The sequence below is a fragment of the Stegastes partitus genome, unplaced genomic scaffold, assembly GCF_000690725.1.
Source record: "Stegastes partitus isolate 25-593 unplaced genomic scaffold, Stegastes_partitus-1.0.2 Scaffold1031, whole genome shotgun sequence".
Lineage (NCBI taxonomy): Eukaryota > Metazoa > Chordata > Actinopteri > Pomacentridae > Stegastes > Stegastes partitus.
This window is the reverse complement of record NW_007578762.1, coordinates 27,107-53,599: the sequence shown is the minus strand read 5'-3', so window position 1 is coordinate 53,599 and position 26,493 is coordinate 27,107. Positions and strand designations below refer to the sequence as shown.

At 41.2% G+C, this 26,493-nt stretch overlaps 1 protein-coding gene across 1 annotated transcript in view; it reads left to right on the top strand.

Moving 5' to 3' along the window:
- gria3a (glutamate receptor, ionotropic, AMPA 3a) overlaps positions 1 to 26,493 on the top strand; it is an 84,997-nt gene that overhangs the window by 31,466 nt on the left and 27,038 nt on the right. Inside the window, exons 4-9 of the mRNA XM_008295205.1 lie at positions 6,026 to 6,213; positions 20,681 to 20,734; positions 21,031 to 21,192; positions 21,588 to 21,755; positions 22,467 to 22,571; positions 24,750 to 24,857. Of these exons, the coding sequence (XP_008293427.1) occupies positions 6,026 to 6,213; positions 20,681 to 20,734; positions 21,031 to 21,192; positions 21,588 to 21,755; positions 22,467 to 22,571; positions 24,750 to 24,857 (785 nt within the window). The remainder of the gene's footprint in view (positions 1 to 6,025; positions 6,214 to 20,680; positions 20,735 to 21,030; positions 21,193 to 21,587; positions 21,756 to 22,466; positions 22,572 to 24,749; positions 24,858 to 26,493) is intronic.

Below are 26,493 nucleotides of genomic sequence, written 5' to 3'. Positions count from 1 at the left end.
AAAATGTCATGCATATCCCAGCTTATGGTGTTCAGGGCCATGTGTCAGAATACTGGGAGGAGAGCTGACACTCAGCTGCTGCCTTTTCATTTCCCCTCTGCCACCAGTGATATCATGTGCTGGATTCTGCTTTTGATATCTCTGAGCTGATAAGGAAGCACATGTTTCTGCATGTTTGACCCGATAAAGTCGAGATGATGACAGAGTAGGGGCCCGGGCTGAGGTTAGCTCAGCGGTTTCTTATCAATCATCAGATTCCTCACAATGCATCAAGACATCACACCCTTTTTGAATTCTTAAGCGAGTGTATCGCATGCGAACGCACATCTCCTTTGCGTCTTTTGGACTCCTGAGTGTCTGACGCGGCGGCACCCGGTTAGAGCCGCTTGTCTTTAAAGGCCACACCTGATCTGAGTGCTGTCTGCTGAGCACTTCACTGTGAAGGTCACCAGCAGGCGAAGGGACAGCGGACATGTCAGCCGAGTCGCCGTGCTCTGAATACTCAGGAGCTCTATTGGGAACATGTCAACCCACATGTCCATTAGTAACGGTTACTGCAGAGACAGTTGAGAACAGCTAGTTCTTTGTTGTAGCTTGTTTTTATTTTACAAGTTTGATTAAATGATGTTCATCAAGCTCATCCCAACACAGGCAGTGTGACATTTTTAGTCTGGGTTATTTGCACATTAAGACAAATCTATCTTAAAATCTTTTTTCTTTTTTTTGCATTATAACAAGTTCAAACACTTCAGATGACTGCTGAGATGTTCCAACATTTATTTATAGTGACCAATGTTTTTATTGGTTGCTGCAGTTTCCGTGTACTTGAAAGACATAAGTGCACCGAGTGATATTATGAGAAGTTTTTAGTGCCATTAGTTATACACAATATATTCTATCCACTGCTTTGGTCTATTTGAACCTGATATATGCCTGTAGTTAAAGCACACATTGTTTATGAACAGAGGTTTCAGCGCCAATGGCACGCTTTGGGTGCCATAGAACCCACTTTGTGAATGCAATCTTTTAAATTGAATCAAAATCAAATATATCTCTATCACGCATTTTTAAAACAACCAGCACAACCAACAGCATGCTACAAGACAGTCAGCAAAGAAATATGTGCAAAAATGTATCAGAGATAACAGGATAAAAACTAAATAAATAAATAGTAAGAAAATACTAAAAAAAAAAAAAAAAAAAAAAAGGAAGACAGAGCAGGACAAGATAGCAACTTGTAAGATTGATTTCTTTAAAAAAGTATAAATAAAAAAAACAAGAAACTACTTCAACCTCTAAGAAAAATCAAAAGCGCCTAAAGACATGTGCGTCTTGAGTTTTGTGCTGTATTATCACAATGATTCTGTCTTCATAGCTCTGCCAAATCCTTGTACATTTCAATACAACCACAGGGTTTTACCAGCCAGAACAGCTTAGTTGTTAGTAGTGAAAAAAGTATGTTGGCATTTATTCTCATCAGGTACTCTGAGCTGCTCCTCCCTCTGAATATACAAGAAAACAAGGCAGGAGCAATCCACCATCCTCTGCATGTAGCTGCCTAGGACTCGATTTTGCAGTTTTTTAGGCGATATCCTGTACAGACTGCAGATTCAGGTGACTGCAGTGTCCACAGTTCAGTTTCCTCAAGCATCTTAATAGTTTATAGAATCATTAAAGGTTCCCTCCAGCCATGTTCTGAGACATTTACACCTGCAGTGCAGAACGCCCTCAGGCTGTGCGAGTACTTATACAAACACCGTTGACACGTTCTTATGATGTACGTCTTGCTATCGATTGCTGTCCTTTTTGGACTGTAATCCTTCCTCTGAATGCAGAGGTTCTGTTTTATCTGCAGCTTTAGAAAACTTTCCTTGGACACTTTTTTTTAGGTTTTTCTGCCGTCGACTCTGCCATAGCTGCTGCAGCCTTCACATCTCCATCACTCCCCTCTTCAGCTCTGGCTAATCATTACTGGTTGAACTGGTGAAGCACCACAGGAATGTCACCATGGACACCAGATTTATAATGCTGGTAGACTGTGAAATACAGATTGGCACTGATAGCCTTAATCAACATTGTGTGAACTCATTTGGCAAAGGGCTTCAGTGTCACCAGCATTCATTTACATGTAAAAGGCTCAAGCTCCAGCTTTTAAAATTCTCTGCTCGGAATAATAATTTGTGTATGATAGTGTTTTTCCACTAGACAAGTTGAGTTCCGTTGTAAAAATTCCTAAAAATGCAAAGGTTCGGGAAGTTTGAACCATGATTGTCCTCCAAACTGTTTGTGATATCACCAAATCGTGTCTTGGCGTACATGTCTTATGCTCAGATTTAATAGAAAGCAGAGAAACTTTCCTTCTTTAGATAAATAATAAATGTGAAAGCAGACTTTTCGTGTCAAACTCCGCAAATTCATCTCTCTGCACAGTGAAGGTCAAACGTCAGCGTTGAGTAACAATAAGTGAAACATGTTTCATTGGAGGAGGCTTTAAAATTCAGGTCTAATAGCAAAAACAAGTCAATAATTCAGGAAATGCGGATCTCTAATAATAAAAGATGAGTCTTAAGGGCTGCCAGGCTTTTCACAGTGCTATTTTTCCTTGATAATACCTCTACCGTTACAAATAATGCATGGAGAACGTGTAACCCATCCAACCATAGTCTGAAGTATTAATGACCACTCACATTTGTATGTAATGTAATAAAACATACATACAGGAGGGGATAGAACAGTTCAAGCAGCCACGACAGTAAAGTATTCTGGTTGTTGCTGCAGGGAGGTGGTGCATCACTTGACTGTGATAGGGACTGAGAACCACTTTCATTTAGCCCGTGTAATTCCTGCCGCCTGTAGAGAAGCTCTGTTGTATTTATATATATATATATATATACATACACATTATACACGAGCTTATTCAGCACCCGTAGTAATATCTATTATTTTATGGAATCAGCAGTTCCATCCGTGCTCTTCTGAGAAAAGGGTAACGCAGCATGTGATGCCACCCATTTAGTCCAGTCAGCTTTAGCGTGTGGGCTCTGAGCTAAACAGTTTCTTTCTGTCCATTAGTTATGACCCAATACAGCACGTGATGAGCTTCAGCCACCGTGCGTTCTCACCACCGCTCGACAGGTCTGTCCTTTGGATAAATATGCAAATTTATTTCTGATTTATGATGTACGCTTCTGTACTTTTCTGTCTCTGGAGCTGTTCATCGTTGAGCTGCTATTTTATTTATTTTGTTTTATTAATTTTTTTTCCTGCTTGACATTTTCAAGGGTCACTTGTCCTCCTACATGATGCTTTTTTAATGCTTAGCATTTTGTCTTACAGCCAAATATATGCAATATAAAATGAACTGGATTTGGATTTCGCCGCTCTGATTTTAAATAGATTCCTGAGGGATTTAGACACAAGCTTTCAACTGTTAATAAAAGCACTAGTCAAAGTTTTTTCTTGTTAATATGCCCATATGGTGTGTTTAATATGCTGGAAGACACATCATGAGAGAAAAAAGCAGTCAGCGCTGTGGCTGAGCTTTTCCACCTTAAAACTGAAGCACACTGGTGATAGTCACAAAGCACAGGCTGCCAGGATTTAATATGTAATAAACTTAAGGAACTAATCCTGTCAGCTTGCTGGGTGGGGCTTTCTGTATGATTATTCTTGCTCCGAATTGCCTTCCAATTTTAACATCCATCCATCCATTATCTATACACCGCTTAATCCTCACTAGGGTCACGGGGGGGCTGGAGTCTATCTCAGCTGACTTAGGGCGAAGGCAGGAGACACCCTGGACAGGTCACCAGTCTGTCACAGGGCTACACTTAGAGACAGACAACCAAGCACACTCACACCTACAGACAATTTAGAATCACCAATTAACCTCAACATGTTTTTGGGGGAGGAAGCCGGAGAACCCAGAGAGAACCCATGCTGCATGGGGAGAACATGCAAACTTCACGCAGAAAGATCCCAGGTGTCCTCACCGGGACGTGAACTGGAGACCTTCTTGCTGCGAGGCAACGGTGCTAACCACCGTTCCACCGTGCAGCCCCAATTTTAACACATTACTCCAATGTTAGAACTCGCCATTGTGTAGTGTAGAGGAGCTTTACAATGCCTGAGCAGAGTCACAGGTGAGCTGGTGTGCTCGAGCTGCACTAAGTTGGTGGAGAGAAAAACGGGACTACATCTCCACCATTTTAATGCAAGAAGGGATTATTTTCATGAAAAAGACTTCCAAATATGTAACTTTGACAGACATACGTTTTTAGTGGTTTCATCGATGATGGAAGGGGAAAAGTGAATTAACAACCCAAATGTAGTCAGTTTGATGCTTTCTGCTGTTTCAGAAATGGACTGATGCTACACAGCAGACTGATCACTTTAAAAAGGCGACACAGCCCATTGCCTGCGGCAGTGATCAATCTGTTATCACTTCACCTCAATCAGCCAAACTAGTAATGATCATGCACTGTTGTAATTCTAATGATCACACAGTTCACCTTCACCTCCTTTAACCTGACTGTTTATAACTATGCATTCAGATGTCTGTGCCACACAGTCGCTATTGAAATTAATAAAGAATAATCTCAGGAGAAACAAAACTTTGTACAAGCAGAATGATTGAAGGTGCATAAAGTTTTTCACTTTCTCTTGGCATAGAAGTGACAACAGCATTGTGCTTCTGAAGGGAAGATAATATGCTGATTTCTGTTCTTGCTAATTTTCCAGTCATAACTCTGATTTGTTTCCCTAGAGGGAAAGTAAATACAGCTACAAAGCAAATTTAACTGTAGCTGTTTTTTCTTCTGAGCAGTCAGTCACCTATGTCTCTTTGCAGCGTATTTAGAAACTCCTTTTGTTGCGTGTCGTGACTGCTGACCAAAAATTCCTTCACACCCTTTAGTAAACTATCAGTGCAGCCATTCGAAGCCCCCCCCACCGGTGCAAAGTGGCTTTTCAGTGTCACTGCTCAGCCAGGTTACTGTTAGCTCAGCTTCTTTCTTTCATATGCCTCTTCTACTGATTCATCCCACGGCACGGTGAGCTGTGCAAAGCAAACACAACATCGAGTTACAACAATTGCGCTCCCTGATCTGCTTCTGTGGCAAACCGTTTCACTGCGTTTGCTGTAGTACGTGCGACATGTCTCATTGTTGTGCTTCGTGTCGACTCGAGCCTTAAATTTGTCAGTCAGGCAGGGAGGAGATAACTGCGGTGACCTCGTGTGACACGCCACTCAGGCAAAACACGGGATGCTGAGTCATTTTCAAGTTAATGGTTAATTATCTGCAGCCGTTCAATCTTTGTCAGAGGTGCCGTAGCTTTGGTGGAACCTCTCTGTTCCAACTCATCTTCACTTTTAAATCAAATATTTCTTTAAGCCTAAAAGTTTGGCAGCCGTCCCTGATATTATTATTGGAGGAGAGTCATTAATCTTGTCCCTGAAAGCAGTAATGTATATAAAATAAATTCTGGAAATGGATAATTGCAAAAGCATGTCTGCTTAATTTATATGCAATGAGGAAAGTAAAGGTCCGAAGCATTGTTAAGGAAAGGCTTTAAATTTTGCATCTCATAGTGGGTGCTTAAAACCACCTGTGTTCAGTGTTTGCCTGGATTCAGACTAAAAAAATCACAACTGATTTACATCTGTCCATCTACTCTAACAGCTTTTCATAGCTCATTGTCTGAGGACAGTGAATAACGTCCCAGTGGAGACCTGTTTTACTCTGAAACCACTTAGCACATCACTGGTCTTTGTGCACTTGCTGTAGGCATTTATTTTTCCACTACCTGCAATTCTTACAAAAGAATATACTGGTTAAACATGTTAACAATGCATTCTGAGTTTGTAAATAGAAATAGGAAACCAGACAACTCCTTACAGCTCTTTTTTCTTTTTTCTTTTTTGATTCACTTCTGTTTGGATTCTTAGCACATTTTTCTGCTGGTGTGCTCTGAAATCCAAAAAGACAGTCGTGTGATGGAGCTCTTCCTCCCTCTGCTCCCACAGGTTTTGCAATCCTCCAGGCCATCATGGAGTCGGCTGTAGCCAATAACTGGCAGGTGACAGCTCGCTCTGTGGGGAACATCGTGGACCCCACGGAGTATAGACGCATCATCGAGGAGATGGATCGTCGGCAGGAGAAACGCTTTCTCATCGATTGTGAGGTTGACAGGATCAACGCCATACTGGAGCAGGTATTGAGTCAACACACACACACACACACACACACACACACACAACTGGTTCAGTGTCATTTATAAAATTTCCTTCCTCCAGCCTCATGATTCTGCTTGTGTCTTAAGTCGTAAACAAACTGTCTGTTCCTCCCTTTTTTGACCTGGGCACCATCTCATCACACAAACTCAGTAAAATAAGCTCCTCTCCTGGCTCGCTCTGCTCCCCACTTGTCATTCCTTTGTTGCTTTTACCCGAAACAACTTGGAGTGCATCACGATTGCCTCAGATCTCAACCTTCTCATTTAGAAACAATGTGACAACAGGCCAGGCGGCTACACTCAATTAAGGTCTGCTATTTGTTGTTGTTTTTGTTGTTGTTGCTGTGCATGTGTGCACGTTGTCTGAGGTCACCTGAGCTTAATTCACGTGGAGTAATTAAACAGCCTCCTCATCCTTGTTTCCAAGGTGATGATCAGCGACAGTTTTCCCACATGAATCTTGATTCAGATGCAGCGTTTGCTAATGCCTACCGCTCACCGTGGAGGACATTTTATCGTTAAAAATGTATTAAATGGGGGTTGCTGGGAATTGGCTTACTTAATCAGGAGATCATTAGTGTTCATTTGGAGGATTAGAAGCTGTGTTGCACATGTCAGCACATAATTTCTTGCTAATGAATTTTGAAGTGTGCTCTTTCTCAAAACATGTGCGGTTGAATAGTTGAGTAGTGCTATACTTGTCTCAAGCTGTGACTTTTAATTGAATATGTTGATAACAACCTTCGCTAACCTCATCCTGACTTTACTCCCAATCTCAAAATGAACTCATACTGAAAACCTATAGACTGCACCATTATGACTTGAAACTGACACATTGTAGGCTGCTCATGAGGTAACTAGACAAGTTCAATATGAGACTGCTCTCCACAGTAAAATGCATTCATGACCCAGTAAAATCACTTAAACCAACCTTAGGGTTTGACCGACTTTGGGATCCTGTATTCAGCATTTTTCTGATTATTGGTATTGTTTATTTAACCGATTCCCATTAAAATAAATCAATTTCAAATGCTTTACTTTAGCTCTGATGCAGCAGCCTCTATCTGATTGGTTACATGTCATTAGTAATAGCAATGCTGAAGGGTAAGAATAGTGTTGATTTTCTGCTTTCCTCATGTGTGCACTAAGATCTGTGTGATGTAGTTGTTACCATCCCCCCCAAGTGTGCAAGAGTTTACTGCCATCCACGGATGTCTGCGTGCAGTTTAAAATTTGTGTCCATGCTGACAGTCCACACAGGAACTAAGCTACTGAGGCAATAGTTTCAATGCGCGAGTAGAAAATATAGATACTGATCTGCTGTGCATGTATGGAACACACTGCTCCAGGTGAACTATGACAGCATGTTACCCACTACAACAACAGCTGTACTTAGTTTTGTGTTAAAATTGGTGTTATTCAAAATTTTTACAGTAACATTTTCACTTTTACTACAACACAATATCAGTTCCACATATCAGTTATCTGTCTCCTTGATCCTTCTTTGTCCTCCTTTTGATAATTGGTTTTAAAACTGATCCTGAAAACTCTTATCAGTTGACCCCCATAACCTTTGTACAATTTCTTACGAACGCCATATTGTGGACATACTGCACAAATAATTACCTTTTTTCTCTCAGAAGTAAAAAAGTAGAAGTAATGTGACATTGTTGTACTGCTGCTAAAAGTGCTTGGGAGGAGGTCAGGGTGGGTGATCGGGCGTACAACGCATCGCATGGCGGTTTAAGTAAAGAAATTGCAGGTCACGTCTTGTCTGTGAATGGCATATAGCTTTTTCTTTTTAACCTTGAAGCTTATCTTTTCCCAGCCTTACAGAAACTGAGGCTGCCCTCACTAATGCGGATATTTTTTGAGATAAATTTTTGTCACTCAGTTTCTTTTTTAAAAATCTACATAACCAGTGTTTAACAAGAGAATTCCAAAAATGATCACAAACTACATTAATGATCTGTTACATTTTGTCATTTCTCTATATTTTAAACAATCCAAGTTATGGTGGAAACTAGTATTTGCTAATACTAAGAAACTGGTATATGTCCACCATTGTTGTTGTTGTTGCATATGCTCATTGCACAAAGCAACAAAGCATGAATTGAGGTGTACCATCATTGTTTTACAAACTCTACACAGAAGCACAAGTTTTTAAAATCCGCAGTTTAGAAGGTGTTGGAAACAATCGCAGTTTGAGTGACGCGAACCCATTTGTGTGTGGATGAGAGGTCCAAACGTGTTCCCTTTGCAAAATATTCACATCAGTGTGAACAACACCAGAGTAGTGTTGATTGTCTAAATTTTCCCAAACCTATTTAAAAACAGTAGAGGGATTCAAAAGTGCTCATACCAGTCTGTGTTTCAGCAGTCATTTGGTTTGTTTCTGTGGTCGCTGACAGATGATGAATGTTGCTGTTGTATGGTATGAGGACAAACTGTGACCAATTCCTCGACTGAAAGTTTGGCTTATTGCAGCTCCTGCACTTCACACAGCGGCACAGCAGAGTAATGTGCCACAAAAAGCATTAAGCCAACAAGTGCGGTGTGTTTTCGGTGGGATTGTGTGCGTGTGTGTGCGTGAATTCATCTCAACCATTAATCCCCGGCACATCTTAACCTTCTGTTCTGTGCTGAGATATTTGCGTACAAAGGCTTCTGCCCTCTACATAATGATCTTCATTATTGCCGGCCTTACGAGTTTTACTCTGACCTTCACTGCAGATCCGTCTTCATTTCCTCTGACGCGGGGAAATATTTTTAGTGACAGCACGGAACATTTTCATTAATTAAGAGAAGTTTGCTTTTCTCTGCCCTTCACATTGATACAGAGGGTTTCTTCAAATGTTCTCAAATTGCCTCCATATTAGATTAAAGTTATCCAATCATATAATGGTGGTGACTCTGTGTCACGTCAGCCTGATCCAATCGTAATCTCTTTTCTGCGATGGATTAATGTGAATCGTGGCCTCGTAGGCGGCATCCGTCAGACAAGTGTCTTTCCAGATGCTCGAGAGCGGCAAGACACGCCCGAGTCTCTTGAGAAAGATTCCTTATACGAGCTGTGACATCAACACTTGCTTTAATGTAATATCAGCTCCCAGTGTAAGTAGGACACACTGTCCCATAACAGCAACAACAATGAGCCTACTATAAATAGCCTACCCTCCTAGCCTGAGGGAAGATCTCTCACAAAGGCAGGAGTGAGCAAACACAAGCGAGATCACTCAGGCATCAGGAAGCAACCGTTCTGGACATGATTTATTTTTTAATCAGTGAGACATAATCGTTGGAATAATCAAATCTTTCTGATTCCTGCAGCCGGTGCATTAGTGATGAATGTCTATGCAGTTATCTGTCACTCACTTCTTCCTGTTGCCTTCTTCATCATCACAGTTTCAGTTGTTACGTGTTTTTATTTGTTGATAAATGTGCTGTGGGAGTGTTTGGTCCTCCGCCGCCTCTCTTACCACCCTTAAAAGCATCAGTTCGCTCATCCCTTCAGTAAAGTAAAGACGGAGTGATAAACACCTTTAAGGCTTCTCATCAATAATAGAAGCACAGTGGATTTGTTATCGCTCGCAGTGAGGACCCATCACCTCCAGCCTCCTCCGGCACCGCGGACAGACAGAGAAAGAGTCAGAGAAGAAAAAGAAAAAAAAAGAAAAAGAGAGAGACTGGAAAGGCAGAGAGCTTGTGGGAATTGAGCCATGTAGTGTGAGTCTCCCTGTCTGGTGCTGTGCAGGGAAATAGAAGAAGTGCTGAACACCCAGAGGTGCTCTGGAATTCCACTCCCAGTGAGTAGGATAGTGAAACGAGATACTGTGATTGGCTGAGATTACATGTGTGGATGTTAAATAATTCTAGGAACTGTAGTTTTGTCGACTGCTTGTTTGCCATTGGTTTTAATGTTAACAATCTCTGTAGATGAAATTATGAGCTGCTAATGGTTGGACAGACAATGTCAGAGAGTAGATAAAGGGTTTATCTTCTGGGGACTTTAAATCTGTGTTGCATATTTTATAGCATATTTGAGTCTGAACAACCACATTTGCATTTCTAGTTGTGTGGTACCACAAATGTATATGCGGGTAACTCTATGATGAAATGATAGGAGAAGTTAGCCACACTGAGATCATGGCTTTGGCCACGAGTCAGCGTTGACATCAGATTCTGATATTATCAGCCCACTACATGACCCTTATTATCATACATCAATCCTATTGGCCAGTATTGACCTCCTCCACCTTCTTCTAAGCCTAGTAGGGGTTTTATCATCCATTCTGATCATTGACAAGCAGAAGGTCACTCCTGATAACATCAGCAACCTCTTGCGGTCGTGTAAAAAAGGGCCACATGTACAACCTCCAGAGGCGTTGTCACCCCGGCACACTACAAAATGCAGCTTTGTAACATGTGGTACACATAGCGACAGGATGTATTTAACCCTAAAACATGATCCTTTTCTAAACCTAACAGAGTGCTCTTAGTGCCGATGCTTAGCCAAGACATTGTGGTGCCTAAACTTAACCAAACACTGACTGAAAAACCAAAGCAAACAGCAAGTAATAGCTGAGACAAGTGCAAAAACAAAACTGCAATTATGGTCCAAAGCAGGACTCAGAATCATACCTCCTGGGTGAAACTCAGGTGACTTACACCTGCGCTTTCCCAAAAATTGACTTTTTTTCCCCTCTTATTAAATGCTAAATTGTGGCTCCACAGCCACTTATTGAGGTAACAACTCAACTTTATTAAATGTGGTGATAATGTGCCCACTGAGCTGACTAGAAGGTGGAGAACATCCCTACTGGCCTATATGTACGGCAATGATGTATGACGATAACAGCCATTTAATAAGGTGCTCTCATTTGTCAAGAGTGGGGTGGAGACAGATTGAGGACAGTTTTTGGAGTTTTCGAAAATGAAATCTGTCGTGTGGACTGGTGCAGTTTTTGACCACCGGTAGCGCTGTAGAGTAAGGCTGAACTATTCATCGTGTTATTATGAAAACTGCAATATGGACAAGTGTAATTTTTGCTGCAATTTTAAAAAACAACTATAATGTGTCACAATGTACCATTATAAATGAGGCATTGAGATACCCGGCATATCAATAGTTTTCTCTCAACATAAGGCAACATGCTTGTTTGGTATACAACCCAGCAATAATATTTTAGATGTTTTTTTTCAGTGGTAAAGAAATGCAAAACTTTTGCCACAAAAAATATGACTCACTTTACAATTGGAATATCTGTCAAAATAATCACAAAATGATTTTTTTTTGCATTTCATCCAGCCCTACTGTGGAGGAATGTGTACACACTGGAGGAGGCAGGCAGCAGGAGGACAGTTAGTGACTGGTTAACAATGCATCAATAAGAGGAGAGAGAAGAAATACGGAACAATGCAGTTTTAAAAAAAAACACTAAAATATTTTAAGACATGGAAATTAGTATTTGCTTTATGCTTTAAAGATACACAGTGCTTGTTACATTAAATGCAGGCATTGTCCAATAAGAAAGCTTTTGAAATACTTTATAGAGGGCAGTGGACAAAACACAATTACTAGGCTGAACTCTTTGACAACTGTCTAGACTGTTTTTAATGGATTTCAACCTAGTCTCTCAACAATAATATTTCTAAGTATCAAGAAAGTATTCTCAATGGTATTATGAAAGAAAGTAAGATAACAGTACGATGTAGTAGGAAATGTTTCCACTTTTAAAGTAAGAAATCTTTTTCAAAATATCAGCTCTGGGGTTAAAACACGACCCTTCAATACCATGTTTGAAGCTTCCCCTCCATTTTCCGGATTACCACGGTGACAAATCCCATCTACTGTATAATTGGCTGGCTAAAAAGAAGTGACACTTGGAAGACTATACAATGGCTTACACACACTAATTAGAAAGAAATTCGTGATACATCACAAACAAACGTAATGTAGGAGAAAATACACTTTCCTCATTACAAAATGTGGTTTAGTTGTATAGGAATGTCATTTTTGTGGGACGAGTATGTGATTTATCATAAAAAACACAACTAGACAGGGAGGAAAATGACAGTTTTAATACTGATAATTTGCCCTCAGGCGACACTAAAACAAGACATTTTGATGTAGACTACAAAGGGACTACGAAGAGTGTCAGAAAAGTTTCAGGACTGGTGTCGCGAAAGATATATTTCAAATCCTAACTAGAAACTGCGAGTTTCCCCCTTCCAAGTAATCCTCCTGGAGTCTAACACACTTTCCCAGCCTTCTCTGCTGTTATGCACTCCTGGAAGGATTCTTCAGGGATCCTCTGCAGCTCTGTTGTCACAGCCAACTTGATTTCATCCACGTCTTCAAAGCAGGTCCCCTTGATGACCCCCTTTAGCTTGGGGAAGAGGAAAAATCCCACGGAGGCAGGTGGGGTGATGTTCTTCTCAGCCAGGAACTGTTGGATGCTCAGGGCGTTGTGAGCAGGCACATTGTCATGGTGAAGCAGCCACGACTTGTCTTGCCACAACTCTCGCCTCTTCTTGTGCGCTGAATGAAGCAAACGCTGCAGGATCTCTTTGTTGACGTGCTGTCTGAAGGGGAAGACTCGTAGTTTGTAGTTTGAAATATATCTTTTGTGACACCAGTCCTGGAACTTTTCTGAAACACCTTGTATGTGAATATTATTAAGAGAAGAGTCAGTTTTTTGCAGTTTTACATTTATTGGTCCTTTACATTTTCCTCGCTTGCCTTGCTTTACCATAGAGTACAGACAGTATGGAGTCTCAACTTGAGCTACAAACAACACTTTGAAAGAATAGCATGAAAAGTATACGTGTGACGCCCAGGCTTGAACGATAGCGCCCTACAAATACACCACAACAACAAGAGGACTATCTGTTCTTAGGCAGTCATACTCTTTTTCTTAACTTTGGCTGTAAAAAGACAACATTGCCTGTGAAAAAGGAAAACACTGAGTGTAACAGAGGAAGTTTTTGTATAGGCCTCTTTGTAGGCCAGGCATCCAAAGGAGGCCCCAGAGAAGTCTGAGTTAAAAGCAACCCAAATGAAAAACAACATCAAATGCCTGCAAGTGGGAGAGTTGGCAGGTGGACAACTGCAACAAGGATAGTGAGAACATTACAACTTCATACACATTTTTTATTTTGTTCAAACTGGCACTCAATGAGAGCACTGTGTGAAATTTAGAAGTGTGTCGCTGATGGCTACTACAAACGGAAGAATGGAAGCTTAGACTATCACACAGCACAGTTTCAGGAGCAAGAATTACTGACAAAAAAGGAGATTTAAGTTTCTATATTGTCCTGATTTAATTTCATATATGATTAAGGTAATTTATTGTTCCATATATGTGTATAAATAGCAGACAGACAGGCAGAAAAGGCACAGGTTTTACAGCTTTCTGTTCACAGATTGTGTGTCGAGGTTTTACCGAGGCGTTTGGAGCAGCGTTTCACTGATACGCAGCCATGTCCTTCATCCTCACTGTTTTCTCTCTTTAGTCGGCTTCTTTGACAGCTAAATCCCTCCTCACATTTTGCCCTGCCTCGAGTAGCATAACAATAATTAGTTGACTGGTGTAAAAGGACAGTTATCAACTTCAGGACGCCCGTTCCAGTTCTGAAGAAGGCAGATGACAAATTACTGTAACAAAGCGAAGCCTCCATCAGCGCGAAGAGAGTCAAATCCTCTTGAAGGCACTTGGGCAGACATCCAGCTCTGCACAGGACTGTGGCTCCAGCCTGCTTAATTAGAGTCAATTCCCCCGGGAATATTTAGGCTGATGGTTCCTGCAGCTCGGCCCGGCTCGGGCTGGCTTCACACAGCAGAGCAGAGTCCAGCTCATCCAGACAGGTGGACGGGAGGAGCCCCGAGGATAGACAAATAAAGATAATTGAGACCTGAAACAACTGCTATCTCTTCTCCCTCCGTCTGTGTTCTGGAGTCATCGTTTGCCTCCTCCACAGTGCAGCGAGACGGACCCACATTTCTGATTATGTCCTCGACAAAGAGGTGAATACTAATGTGTAGATGTTAGAAGAGTCTGTGTTTCGGGATTATTTGTCTCTTAGCTGTGATTCATTTGATTGTAATGCATTAGCGGGGGTTGGAAAGTGATGCATTGTGTTTTATTTTTAACTAAAACTACGTTCGTATTTGCAGAGCGATATCTGACTGACACACCAGTATTATACTATTGGTTTAAATAATGGACAGCAGTTATAGATGGGAATTAACTTAAAGGAATATTTCACTTTTTTTGATAAAAGTTAGGTGAAAAGATCAACATTTATCTGTCTGTTGGTCTGATAGATATTAATATGCTGCCAGCAGCTGGTTGGCTTAGTTTAGCACAAAGACAAAGGCTTCATTCAAAGAGATAAAAAAAAAAAAATGAAATAAATCTGTAATGAGACATGTTAATTTGCAAGCTGTGTGCCAGTAGCCTCTTTGACAGAGCCGGTTTCCCCTTCCTTCCAGGCTTTATGCTAAGTTAAGTTAACTGTCATGAAATTAGCATTGATCTTCTCATCTTACTCTTGGCAAGAACGCGAATAAGAATTTTTCCTAAAATTCAAATATTCTTTTAAAAGCACCCTGTGGAGTTTCAAACAAATAGTTATTTCTTTATTCACTTTTGATCACCAAAAGCAATTGTGTATCCTTGAGCACTAACAAGTGTGGTTAATGCACAGTGTTTCCTCATAAAGTATTTGCACTCCCAGTTTAACAAGAAAAAAAATAAAAAATCTGCATGGTTGACAAAGAAATATTCGCTGTCTTGCAGCTCTCCTCTCGCTCACCTCATCCTGCTCGTTACTACATCTCCTGGTGTGTTACTGGCAGCACATGTCAGTCAGTAGAAGAGCATGAAACCCTGCAGACATCACTGACTGTATATAAGGATGGATGAAACATGAGTGGGGCTGAGGTGGACCATGCAAACGTCTCTGGGTCATAGACTGTCCTGTGATGTCACCCACCTATCAAAGTCAAAGCAGCCACACTTTTAAGTATACATGTACGAGGTGTGTCAGAAAAGTTCCAGGACTGGTGTCACAAGAGATATATATCAAACCCAAACTACAAAGTAGGAGTTTTCCCCTTCAAATGATCAACCAGGGCGTCTACAAAGAGATCCTGCGGCTTCGAGAAGAGGCGAGAGTTGTGGCAGGACAAGTCATGGCTGCTTCACCATGACAGCGTGCCTGCTCACGATGCCCTGAGCATCCGACAGTTCCTGGCTGAGAAGAACATCGCCGTGCTGGAGCAACCTCCCTACTCAACTGATCTGGCTCCGTGGGATTTTTTCCTCTTCCCCAAGCTAAAGGGGGTCATCAGACCTGTTTTGAAGATGTGGACGACATCAAGATGGCTGTGACGACAGAGCTGCAGACTATCCCGGAAGAATCCTTCCAGGAGTGCATGGCGGCGTGGCAGAGAAGGCTGGGAAAGTGTGTTAGACTCCAGGAGGGTTACTTGGAACGGGGGGAGGTGCTATACAGGCCCAAAATGTTTTTCTACCTGTCTGTAAACAGGTTTATTATTGCTGTAAAGTTCAGCATCTTAACATGGAAGTCAATGGGGATTGACGCCTTTTTGGATTTCACCTCATGTGGCCATTTGAGGAACTGCGGTTTTTGGCACTTCAGTATTGACTTTATTTTTGTGCAGTAATATGCATGTAGGTACCCATTCTTAAAAACATTGCTCAATATCACTGCTAGCGGTACTTTAAAGTAAAAAAACAAAACAAAACATAACACAAAAAAAACCCAAACACTTCTACCGGTTGTTGTTTTCTCAGTCAGAGCATGTCATGTTTTGAGCTCACTGGGTGCCCATCATAAAACTAAACTTTTCAGATTATGATTCACTCGTCCTGGTTGGACTAATCCCAGATCTAGAAGGCCTTGGGCAGCTGCCAGATGAGAACATTACCTGCGGAAAACAGTTGCGAGGGCATGGCACCTAGACTAGCCTTTCCATTCAATGAGCATTAAAAATTTAGAAGCCAGTCAGAACAATCAGTCCTGCAGGTTCCCCCCTTGGTTTCAGGCTTTTGGTCTTCTTTTCCTTGAGCTGTTTGAAGAGGCTGTTTTGTGAGAAATGGATTTTGACAGAGAGGAAGGTTTGAGTCCTGTGACAATAAACGTGTCGCTCTCTAAGCGACGGTAGTGCCTGACCTCTTCCAGGTTTCCGGTGGTTTCACATAGTCACAGAAAGCGATTATCCCAGGGGAGCATGAAACTGGAGCATCAGGATCCTAAAAATATTTGTTATGCCCAGATGCTTTTTTTTTTTTTTCAAAGCTGCACTGCCAACAGAGGAGAGAGCAGATCCTACAGAAAATCAAATAGAAATTATCCCTCACAAGAACTTCTGTAGTGTTCATGTAGTGACACATAAAAATGAAAACAGGGATGGATAAACAGTTCTTTGTAAACAATATCTGAGAACTTAAAAATACCAAACAAATGAGGGAATTACTGCAGACAATTATTCATTTTTTGGCATTTCTGATTGTAAATGAGAAAGTAAATATTATTTATTTATAGAAATTACAATATTACTCTTACAAGATTTGTTCAAAATGTTGCCCAACTGCTAATATTGGTAATAATCATGTAACAAAGCCAGATTTAGGTACAAAAACAGTTGTAGACTTCGTCACTCTGATCACTGGGGAACATCTGTTGTGTCGCTGCACCAAATCCCAGATGAACAAGTCTGATTTACTGTAGCTTAAACAGATTGCTTTGCACCTTATGTGACCTCGTTACCACAAATAATACTTAAATTGCACTGATCAAATGAGGAAATAGAACAATTTTACTGACAAGAATTGTGGGTACTGAAATCATTACATGTGACGCTGTTAATACATATATATTAGAATTTGTCATCTTCTTTTATTGTCTATATTATAAACAAAAGATTTCTGTCCCTCCGGTTTATTCTTTAACTGTGGATCAGTCGGGGCTTGGTTAGGTTTTAGTTTCCCCTTGTTGCCGCCCTGAATCATAATTAAATACTAACAAGATCAAACATGAGCCACTTCCCTAAATCATCCCTTTCCCTGATTTATAATAGAGAGGAGACTGCAAGTGTTCTGAGTGATTTCTCAACTTTAGAATAGCTGTCTTTCTCTGGGCTCGCTGCCAGTTCAATGACTACCCATGCAGCTGTCAGGGGACTTTCTTTTTTTCATGCAAGTCTAAACATTATTTGTTTTGAAAAGGCATACTTGCTTGATACAAAAGCCAAGTGATAAATCTACCACACAAATGTGCACGAAAGTATATAGAAGCATCAGCATTTGTTGACTATGAGACAACATGTACAAAGTATAATGACAGAAGGGAGTACACCCCTGTGCAAAATAGAACCATTCAAAACTGTATCACCTTACTGGAGTTGTATTTTTTCTAACTTGAGCAGAAGGGAATTTGCTCTTATGTAAATTTAAAAACCTCTATGATAAAAATCCAGCCCCCACTGTAGTAACCTAATCCAACAAAGGTTAGGACCCTCATTACACAGTTATTCTTTCAATAACGTGTATGTCCTTCTCAGCGTGGAGGACACCAGTGTCCACCGGTGTTTAAGGAGAGATATTCTGCTATTCTTTAGATGCACTTTTGCTGGAGGGGTTGTGTTGTTCTGCCTTTCTCTTTAAAATACTCCAAAGGTGTTCTGTTGGATTCAAGTCAGGGGACACACTTGGCCAGATCATAGCTTTCACTCTGTTCTTCTTCAGAAACTCGTGTGATTTTGGCTGCGCACTTTAATTATCATGCTGGAATATTACTCTTCTGGGAGTCATCTAGTCAGAAAGTATTTTGGTACATCCACAGACATCCATGTTGTCATCTATAGATGTCAACTTCCTGAACACTTTATACACTAATGCAGCCCCATATGTCCACACTTCCATCTCTGTTCTTCACTGTGGGGACTATGCATTCACTGTTAGTTGTCCTGGTGTATTTCAGACAAAACATACTGGACGCCACATGAGCTAAACTACTTTATCTTGGTCTCATCTGACCTACAAATGTGCTCCCAACATTCATCTCGCTTCTTGTTGTGCTTTAGAAATTTGTAATGTTGCAGTTTTGTACCAAGGAAGAAGCAAGGGTTATTTTCTTGGATGCCCCATATAGCTGGAAATGTTGTACAGTGTTTTTTCACATTGTCTGAGCTGCCACAGAAACAGATTTACAATGATAACCTTTGTGTCAAGTCTGAAACACTTTCCCGGCGGTTTTTCCAGAACTAGATTGTGCAAGTAGAGCGCCGTTCAAAGGTGTCAGCTGAGGAGGACGGCCGCTGCAGCTGTGATTAGTGGTGCTATGGCTGATTCTGTACCTCGTGATTACAGCTTAACTGTATTTCAACTGATTTCTGAAGTCTCACTCAGATTTTTTAAAATTTCTCTGACAATTCTTGTTCATGTGGAACCATGATAAAGATATGCAGACAGCCCACAGGTCTAAAATTGTGAAAGTTCAAGCATTCACAGCTCATTTTATAATCATGCTGTTTGGCCGATTGGTAATTACAGGTGTGCTCCGTTTTTGCTGAGCTGTATTAACGTTTGTTGCATTGTATTTGCAGCCAGCATTTTGAATATAGTCTTTCTAACGTATGTTTGCTTAGAAGTAATGCAGCGATCGAGAGGACATACTTCTTTTGAATCATTTGACATTTAAGTGATCTTGCACAAGGGTTTAATTGCTTCTACTGCATAATCGACATTTGCTTTCCATTACAAGCTTAATCCTTGAAACATGGCTGCAGAAGCTTGCAGCATTTAACACGAAGCTGCAGTTTAGTAAAATATGAAACATATAAACTGCTGTCAGAGTACTTTGCCTTCATTATAACTTCTACCTCTCCAGTTATTAGTTTTTGTGTCCCTGCGCACAAGCCCGGCTACAGTAAGCAATAAATGTTTACAGCCGATTATTTTCGAGCAGTTAAATGATGTTTCAGTCATAAAGAACACTTGAGACCCCGTCCGCAGTAAGTAAATCCACAAATGCGCCCTTTTCGAGAGGCTCATATAGAACTGTGAAGTCTGAATGAGTGTGTGACAAACGAGAGTTGTAGCCAGGCACTCCAGGCACTGCAGCTTCATTAAGCGCTCGCTACACTTGGGTCACTGCGGCTCCTTCTCACATGGAGGAATAGCAAATGAAAAGCTATTTAAGACAATTTGGAAAACAACGAGCAGAGAAGCCTCTAAGAATTTCGGCTTATGAGGGAAACGCATGACGTGGGACTCTGAGTGTCTTTGGTGGTGGAGGGCGCAAAACGTTGAGCACAATGAAATCATTTTTTTTGCATTTCCAGCAGAGGTAATTGAATTTATTGTAGGAATTGCTCAGAGTTAGAAGCTTGCCGGAGGGCTGGCCTTGCAGCACCAAGGACGTTCTCTCTCCGGAGATTAATATGAGACGCTAAGGCAGGATTAAACACAGGGTTTTAAAGTGCAGAGGTGTGAATGAAAACACAGTTGTGACACTGCATGCAGATGGGAGCCGCCGAGTGTGAAAGTGGACGCTTATTATATGATTGCAAGTCAGACTTAACAGGAAAATGTGTAGGTAGCACTAAAAATACACCACAGGGATGCTTGTCCTTGTCAAATTTCTCATCTGCATTCAGGTCCTTTATAAAGTCTCTCGAAATGTGATACCACTATCACTCTGGACGTTTAACATTTAGATGATTTCAGCGGCTGAGTATACTTATCAAAACTGTGGAGGAGTGTAGAAAGTGAAAAGACAGGGAAAAAAAAAAAGAAAACAACTATCCACCCCCACAGTATCTTTTTGAAGCTCGGTGCGATGGAGAATCAGAATCGAGGGAGACATAGCGAGAGAGCAAGTGAGTGCATGGGAACGAGTGAGGGAGAGATAGAGAGGCTTGGCTGGTGAAGAAGTTTAAAGAAATCAGCATGTGCAGCTCTCTGTGTGTCTGCTGCCTCCGACAGGTGCTGCACAACGTTTTGGGTTTAATTAAGTCTAGTGTGCGACTGAGACAGGCGGAGCAGGAAGAGGCAGACTGTGGAGCACAGGCAGCTGCAGAAAGAGAGAGGGAGGTTTGCCAGAGCCTTGACCTTATTTTACATGTTGAAGTTAATGGAAAGGAACAAGCACTGTCATCACAGTCTCTCCCCTCTCTGTGTGCGTCTCATACAAACACACACAAATGTACAAACGCGCTCACACGCTCCCTCTTGCCCTTGCAAATGTCACTCTAAAATTTCTTCTCTTTTTTTTTTTTTTTTTGTCTCCCTTTTCTTGCTGCCAACTATTCTGAAATTGAAGGTCTTTGTCATTTCTGAGTCTCAGCGCTCTAAATGTTCTCAGTGTTATGAGATGTGAATGTGACTCAGTGTGTGTCTTCTCCTGCAAATTGTAGGTGGTGACCTCGGGAAAAAACACCAGAGGATACCACTATATCCTCGCTAACCTGGTGAGAGCTCGCAACATTAAAAACAACACAACACAGTTTTAAAAAAAAGAAAAAAACAGAACAGCAGTGCTTAGTGTGACGCAATGGAGTGCAAAGAAATGCAACACTCTCAGTAGATGTATCTCAGCAGTATAGTCAAACTTAATGTGTGTATGATAGACATACAACTGAGTGTAGCAATTAAACCGAAGTAGGAAATAAGCTCAAGATGGACAAGCCAAAGCAGTTTTCAAAAAAAAAAAGTATTTTCTTTGCCGCTAATGATCTCTCGCTGAAGTTGTGCTCTTTGCTCTCAGGGTTTTTCCAACATGAGCCTGGACAGAGTCTTTTCTGGTGGAGCCAACATCACAGGCTTCCAGATCATCAGCCCAGACAGCCCCATCGTCCAGCAGTTCCTCCAGCGCTGGGAGCGCCTGGATGAAAGAGAATTTCCAGAAGCAAAAAACACTCCACTGAAGGTCAGTGAGGCATAGCTGCCGATGCTGCATTTTATTTAACATCTTCAAAGACGCCCCCCCCCCTCCCAACACCTCCCCCGCTGCTTTTCTTCCAAGTTTTAAGGTAGTAAGTCTGCTCTCTGAAACCACAGAAAATATGTCACTCTGAATCGTTTCAGCGAGACGTTGCTTAAATAACTTGTCACCTGCTTGTCCTTGAACAGATAGGCCCTTCATAATGGTGCAATTTTTATGTCAATCATAAAAGCGAGGCTTTGCTTTTCTTACTCTATATATCAGTGGCTCTGTTCTCTGTGTAAGTATGCTGCGGGGATAATAATCTTGCTTTGATGGCGGTTCAGCTCAGTGTTGAGTTTGATGTAACTGGTGCGTCACCGGGGTTTCTTGTGTCACAGTACACATCGGCTCTGACCCACGACGCCATCCTCGTGATTGCCGAGGCCTTCCGATATCTTCGGCGCCAGCGAGTGGACGTGTCTCGCAGGGGGAGCGCCGGCGACTGCCTCGCCAACCCAGCTGTGCCCTGGAGCCAAGGCATCGACATAGAGAGAGCCCTCAAAATGGTAGGGCTGAGGGCCTTCGCTGTCATGCTGTTTACTTTATTTACTTCATAGTTCCATCTTGGCTTTATCTCACTTTCCACTCTCTTTTGCTTCAAAAGTTATCGATTTTAGTTTAGCTTTTTCCATTTTTCCTCTTCTTGAAATATCACTAAACACTAACCCACATCTCTACAAGCCACAGATAGAGTCCTCTACAGCCATTACTGGGCAGAAATTCACTTATGTGCTTTTTCACATTCTGTGAAGCCCATTTTTTAGAGCTTCCTGAACAAGTGCTGCAACACTTTATCAATCTAGCACTGTATTTCATTCCATATATCATATTTGAACGGTATTATTCTGTAAATACACCCTTTTCTTACATACCGCAATGTGAGCAAACCAACAATTTAGTGATTCGTAACCTGCCTAGAGTGCCTGAAATAATCATCTGTATGTCTCAGCAAATAATGAAAGCAATGTTTCCCTTGCTTTGCTATATTTACTATATTTGTACAGTTTTGCAGATTCCCTCTGCAGTAATCTGATTGGTCCAAAAATCTGACCTCACACTCATCTCCCAGTATAATGGGACTATTAAAACACGTCTCAACAATAGAGAACATCGTGTGCCATAAATCGAGACCACTTGCTGCATATTTTCGTGTAGAGCTTGCTCACTAGCTGTATGCAAGGAACAGGTGTTATCATCCTTTTCTTGGTGCCTGACAGGTCCAAGTACAAGGTATGACAGGAAACATCCAGTTTGACACGTTTGGTCGACGATCTAATTACACAATTGATGTGTACGAGATGAAGACCGGAGGCCCCAGGAGGGTAAGTGAGCTCACAGCTTCGGAAACATCTGTCATAATTTAACTCAAGTGTAATTAAATACTCTTTGCAGGATTAGCACATGCTATAGATATCAGCACTTTGAATTCTGCTATACAAACACAATTTTCCCCAGCTATGTGTTGAGGCTTTTTGCTTCTCTTGGTATGCTGGCAGTACATGAGTTAGGGTTGATTCTGATTTGGATCGAAGCTGCCAATAGCGCAGTCTTGCAAATCCAACCCAAATTCCATTTCCTTGGAGAAAATATCCACCGAGAATCAGCCGAGGCCTGCAGATGGGAGGTGGGCCAATCTACACATTTTTGGAATGATAATGAGAATCACATTGCAGTGATTAGCATTTCCATAGGACCTTTAATATGTGTTTAACTTTAAAACCACTGACAGCGATGGCCTCAGACAAAAGGCTTGGCAGACAGCAACCAGCAAAACTTGGAGACTGGCTTTGCACGATTATAAGTATGATACATATGCATTATATAGTTTTAGGACATTTAAATGTACGTTTTTCAAATTTATTTCAATTTTCAGCTTTTTCCTTCAGAAAATCCTTTGAACAGATCTTTAGACCATCATTACAGGAAACCCTAAACATCATGTTAAACACATTAGCACCTCTTTTGAGACAGATTTCATCTACTGTTATCTGTAACTGTAGCATAAAAATGTAATTTAAGGATTAAACTGCATGTTTTTTTTGCTTGTTTTATGCTACAACACGAAGATCGGCTCTGTAAAACTACATCCCCTTTGTCCTCTTTTGGAAAAAAAAAAATCCTATTCAGAAGAGAGAAAAGCCAGTAAAAAAACATTTGATTTCAAATTGCTTTTGACACTGACAGGAAACAGCTACGAGCAGAGAGCTGCAGCACACATTAGCATTCAGCTACAGTGTGTCCATTTTGCCTACAAGCATGGACACATGTCTTCTCTGGTGCCTTGGCTTGCTCAAAGAGGTAGCAAACAAGCGTCTACTGGGAGGAAGTGCACTCGCTTGGAAAAGCCATTTAGCTAGTTAACTTGTCAGCTGCAGCGCTTGTCAGTGTTTGTTAGTTTAGATGCTGAATGATTAAGACCTTTTCTTCAATACCACCGACAAAACTCTGCCTATGCCCTTATTAGCGTGTAAGCTGCAGTCACCAGAGCAAAGGCTGTTCACAAACAAGCCCATCGACCCTTAACCGAGGCTGAAAGGTCACGTCTGACATATCCTTACATTAAAAACCTATTAACGTCTCATTTGAAAATCACTTTAGGAATAATTCCTGACAGCAAAATGAACTAACTTTTTGAATTTCAGTTGGATTTTAAGACACTGATTTGTCTCCAGATACCGTGACGCTCGCGCTCTGCGATGCCGTGGCGCTGTGGTAATTGGGATATGGATAATTGGGAAAGCCAAAGGCAAAAAAAAAAAAAAAAAGCAGTGCTGTCTGAATGAACACACACTTACACATCACGCCCTCTGTGACTGGGCTACAGTAGCTCCATGACCCTGACGTCCCCACACAAAAAAATACAAACTGGCACCAAAAGGGAGTGGCCCCATAACGTCCACATAGCTCAGCTCACGAGACAGCACACATCAGAGCGGCACCCACGTCCAAAGTCAGTGTGAGACAATCTGCAGTGACAACAGAGTGAGTACTGTGCGTTACACAAATGGGAGACTTCTTCTTCTTCTTCTTCTTCTTCTTCAATCTGAGTGTAGCAGAAATAAACATAATGCAGCTACTGGAATCATCTCAGGTTGAGCAGACGCAGGCCAGTGTTTGTTTTTGTCTTAGATTATGTGTCTTTATTTCTAGTATTAATAGAACTGTAAAAACCGACTGCACTGGCTAGATAAGGCATATTTAGACTATTAGGTTTGTCTTGCTGGTATTCATCTTATCAGTCTTCCAGTGCTCTATTGGTGCTGCTTTCTTGTTATGTAAGAGAGCGTTTGCTGAGCCAGGAATAGATTACTCCTACTCTGCTGAAGTGTAGCCCAGGTGAAGTGAGAAGCACCACTACAAGCTTTTTATTAAATCATATATAAGGCACCGTCTCCAGCTGTACAGATAGAGCCGACCAACTCGCTCGCACTTGGAGGCTCTGCCTGTAAGGATGTCTTTCTGCTTCCTGTAATAACTGTGAACCTTTGTGTTGTTTTCAGATCGGCTACTGGAATGAGTACGAAAAATTTGTATATATAATGGATCAGCAGGTCACCAACGAGTCCTCTTCTGTGGAAAACCGAACAATTGTGGTCACTACTATTATGGTACACTCTCAAACAGGTTTTAAGTGTTTCACCTTAAGATTTCTGCCACTCAAGGTCAAGGTGTCCATTGTTGCAATCTGTCCTGGGAGGGTAGAATAATTTTATTTTGAGTTGCTTTCCATCCACTCACTACATGTTGAAACAGTCGATTCACAAAGAGTGTTTCAACTGTATCCGTGTGGGTGCCAAAGCATTTTGTTTTTTTTATATTACAGTGGGCTGTCGTAGTAGTGACATCACAATAACGGCTTTGGTAATGATAAACTTTAGACATAGACACCATCGTATTCACATTCAGTGCATACGTAAGTAAAAATGTTTCCCTCTCATTAAGTAATCCGTCAGCGACGCTGCGTCTCACTGGAGACATGAAATGATCTGCATACAAAGAGGACATAAACAACCAACGGCTGCAACCTTTGGCTGTTTATCCACTGTCCAAATTTACTTTTGAATCGTGATGTGAGGTTTCTCTAAAAGCAGAGCTCCAAGTGTACCAGGCTCAGGGTTAGTGAGACTAGTTACAGCCAGCAGGTCAGTGATCATCAGCCATTTTTAAATGTAAGATAAGGTGCGCCTTATCTTACATTTAAAACCATGGCCTCCCGTTCCTTCTGACTTTGCCTATGATGTTTGCATCTTAGGCAAATTCAGAATGCAATAGTCATACATTCTCATTTCAGTGTGTGGAAACTCATTATCGTCATAACTAGACTAGAAATAGCGTTGAGAGGAAAGGGAGAGAAACAGAAGAGTAGAGTCATCGCATTGTTTTCTATCTGCCAGGCATGCTTTTGATTTGAATAAACAGAGTTATTATTTTAGACGCATCACAGTCATCTCATTAACTTCATGTTGCTTTTATTACTTCTCATAACATTAAAGAAAATACCATATTTAATGAAAGGCCGCCCTGTTATTACGGGGCGTGATTCTTTCATTTTGTCCTCTGTAACATTGTACATGACCACAGAGTGGAAGAGAAGCTCTAGTTTGAACAGCGAAGGAGTAAAACTGTTGGATACTGTAAAAGCATCACATCAGTAAAAGACAACAGTCTCCTCTGAAGATGTGGAAGAAATTACATGTATTGTATTATTAAGTCAAATGACCTCTTTTAAAACATGTGTGTGCCAGATGTTAACAAGTAAACGTAAAAACAACCTTGCTGGTTATCCCCAAGGTGACTTAAGTTCATCTTTTGTGGCAAACATGTTTTACCTTTTGGAGGATTTATATGAGATTTTATTGGAATCCAAGGCACAGAGGTGATGTGTATTACTCTAAAAATATAATCAAGGCAACAAGCAGATTATTTTATTGTCACGATGGAACAAATGAAAAGCAAATTGAATCAGCGAGAAATTTTATTTCGTCATGCAGCTGCTCTTCTGATGTGGCTCACGCTTTTTCTTCTTCTTCTCTTAACTTAGTAATTGTTGGGTGAAAGAATTAATCTCTACGTTTTTTTTGATGTCTTTTAATCTCTCTGCTGTCGCTGACGTTTACTTTATGAACTGGAAAAGTGCTCCATTCAGCTTGTCCTGCCCCCTGTGCCACGCTGATGCAAAGCACATGCAACCCCCTGCCTATTTCCCATTTCAACAGATTTAGGTTTTGGACGAGGTTTAGCATG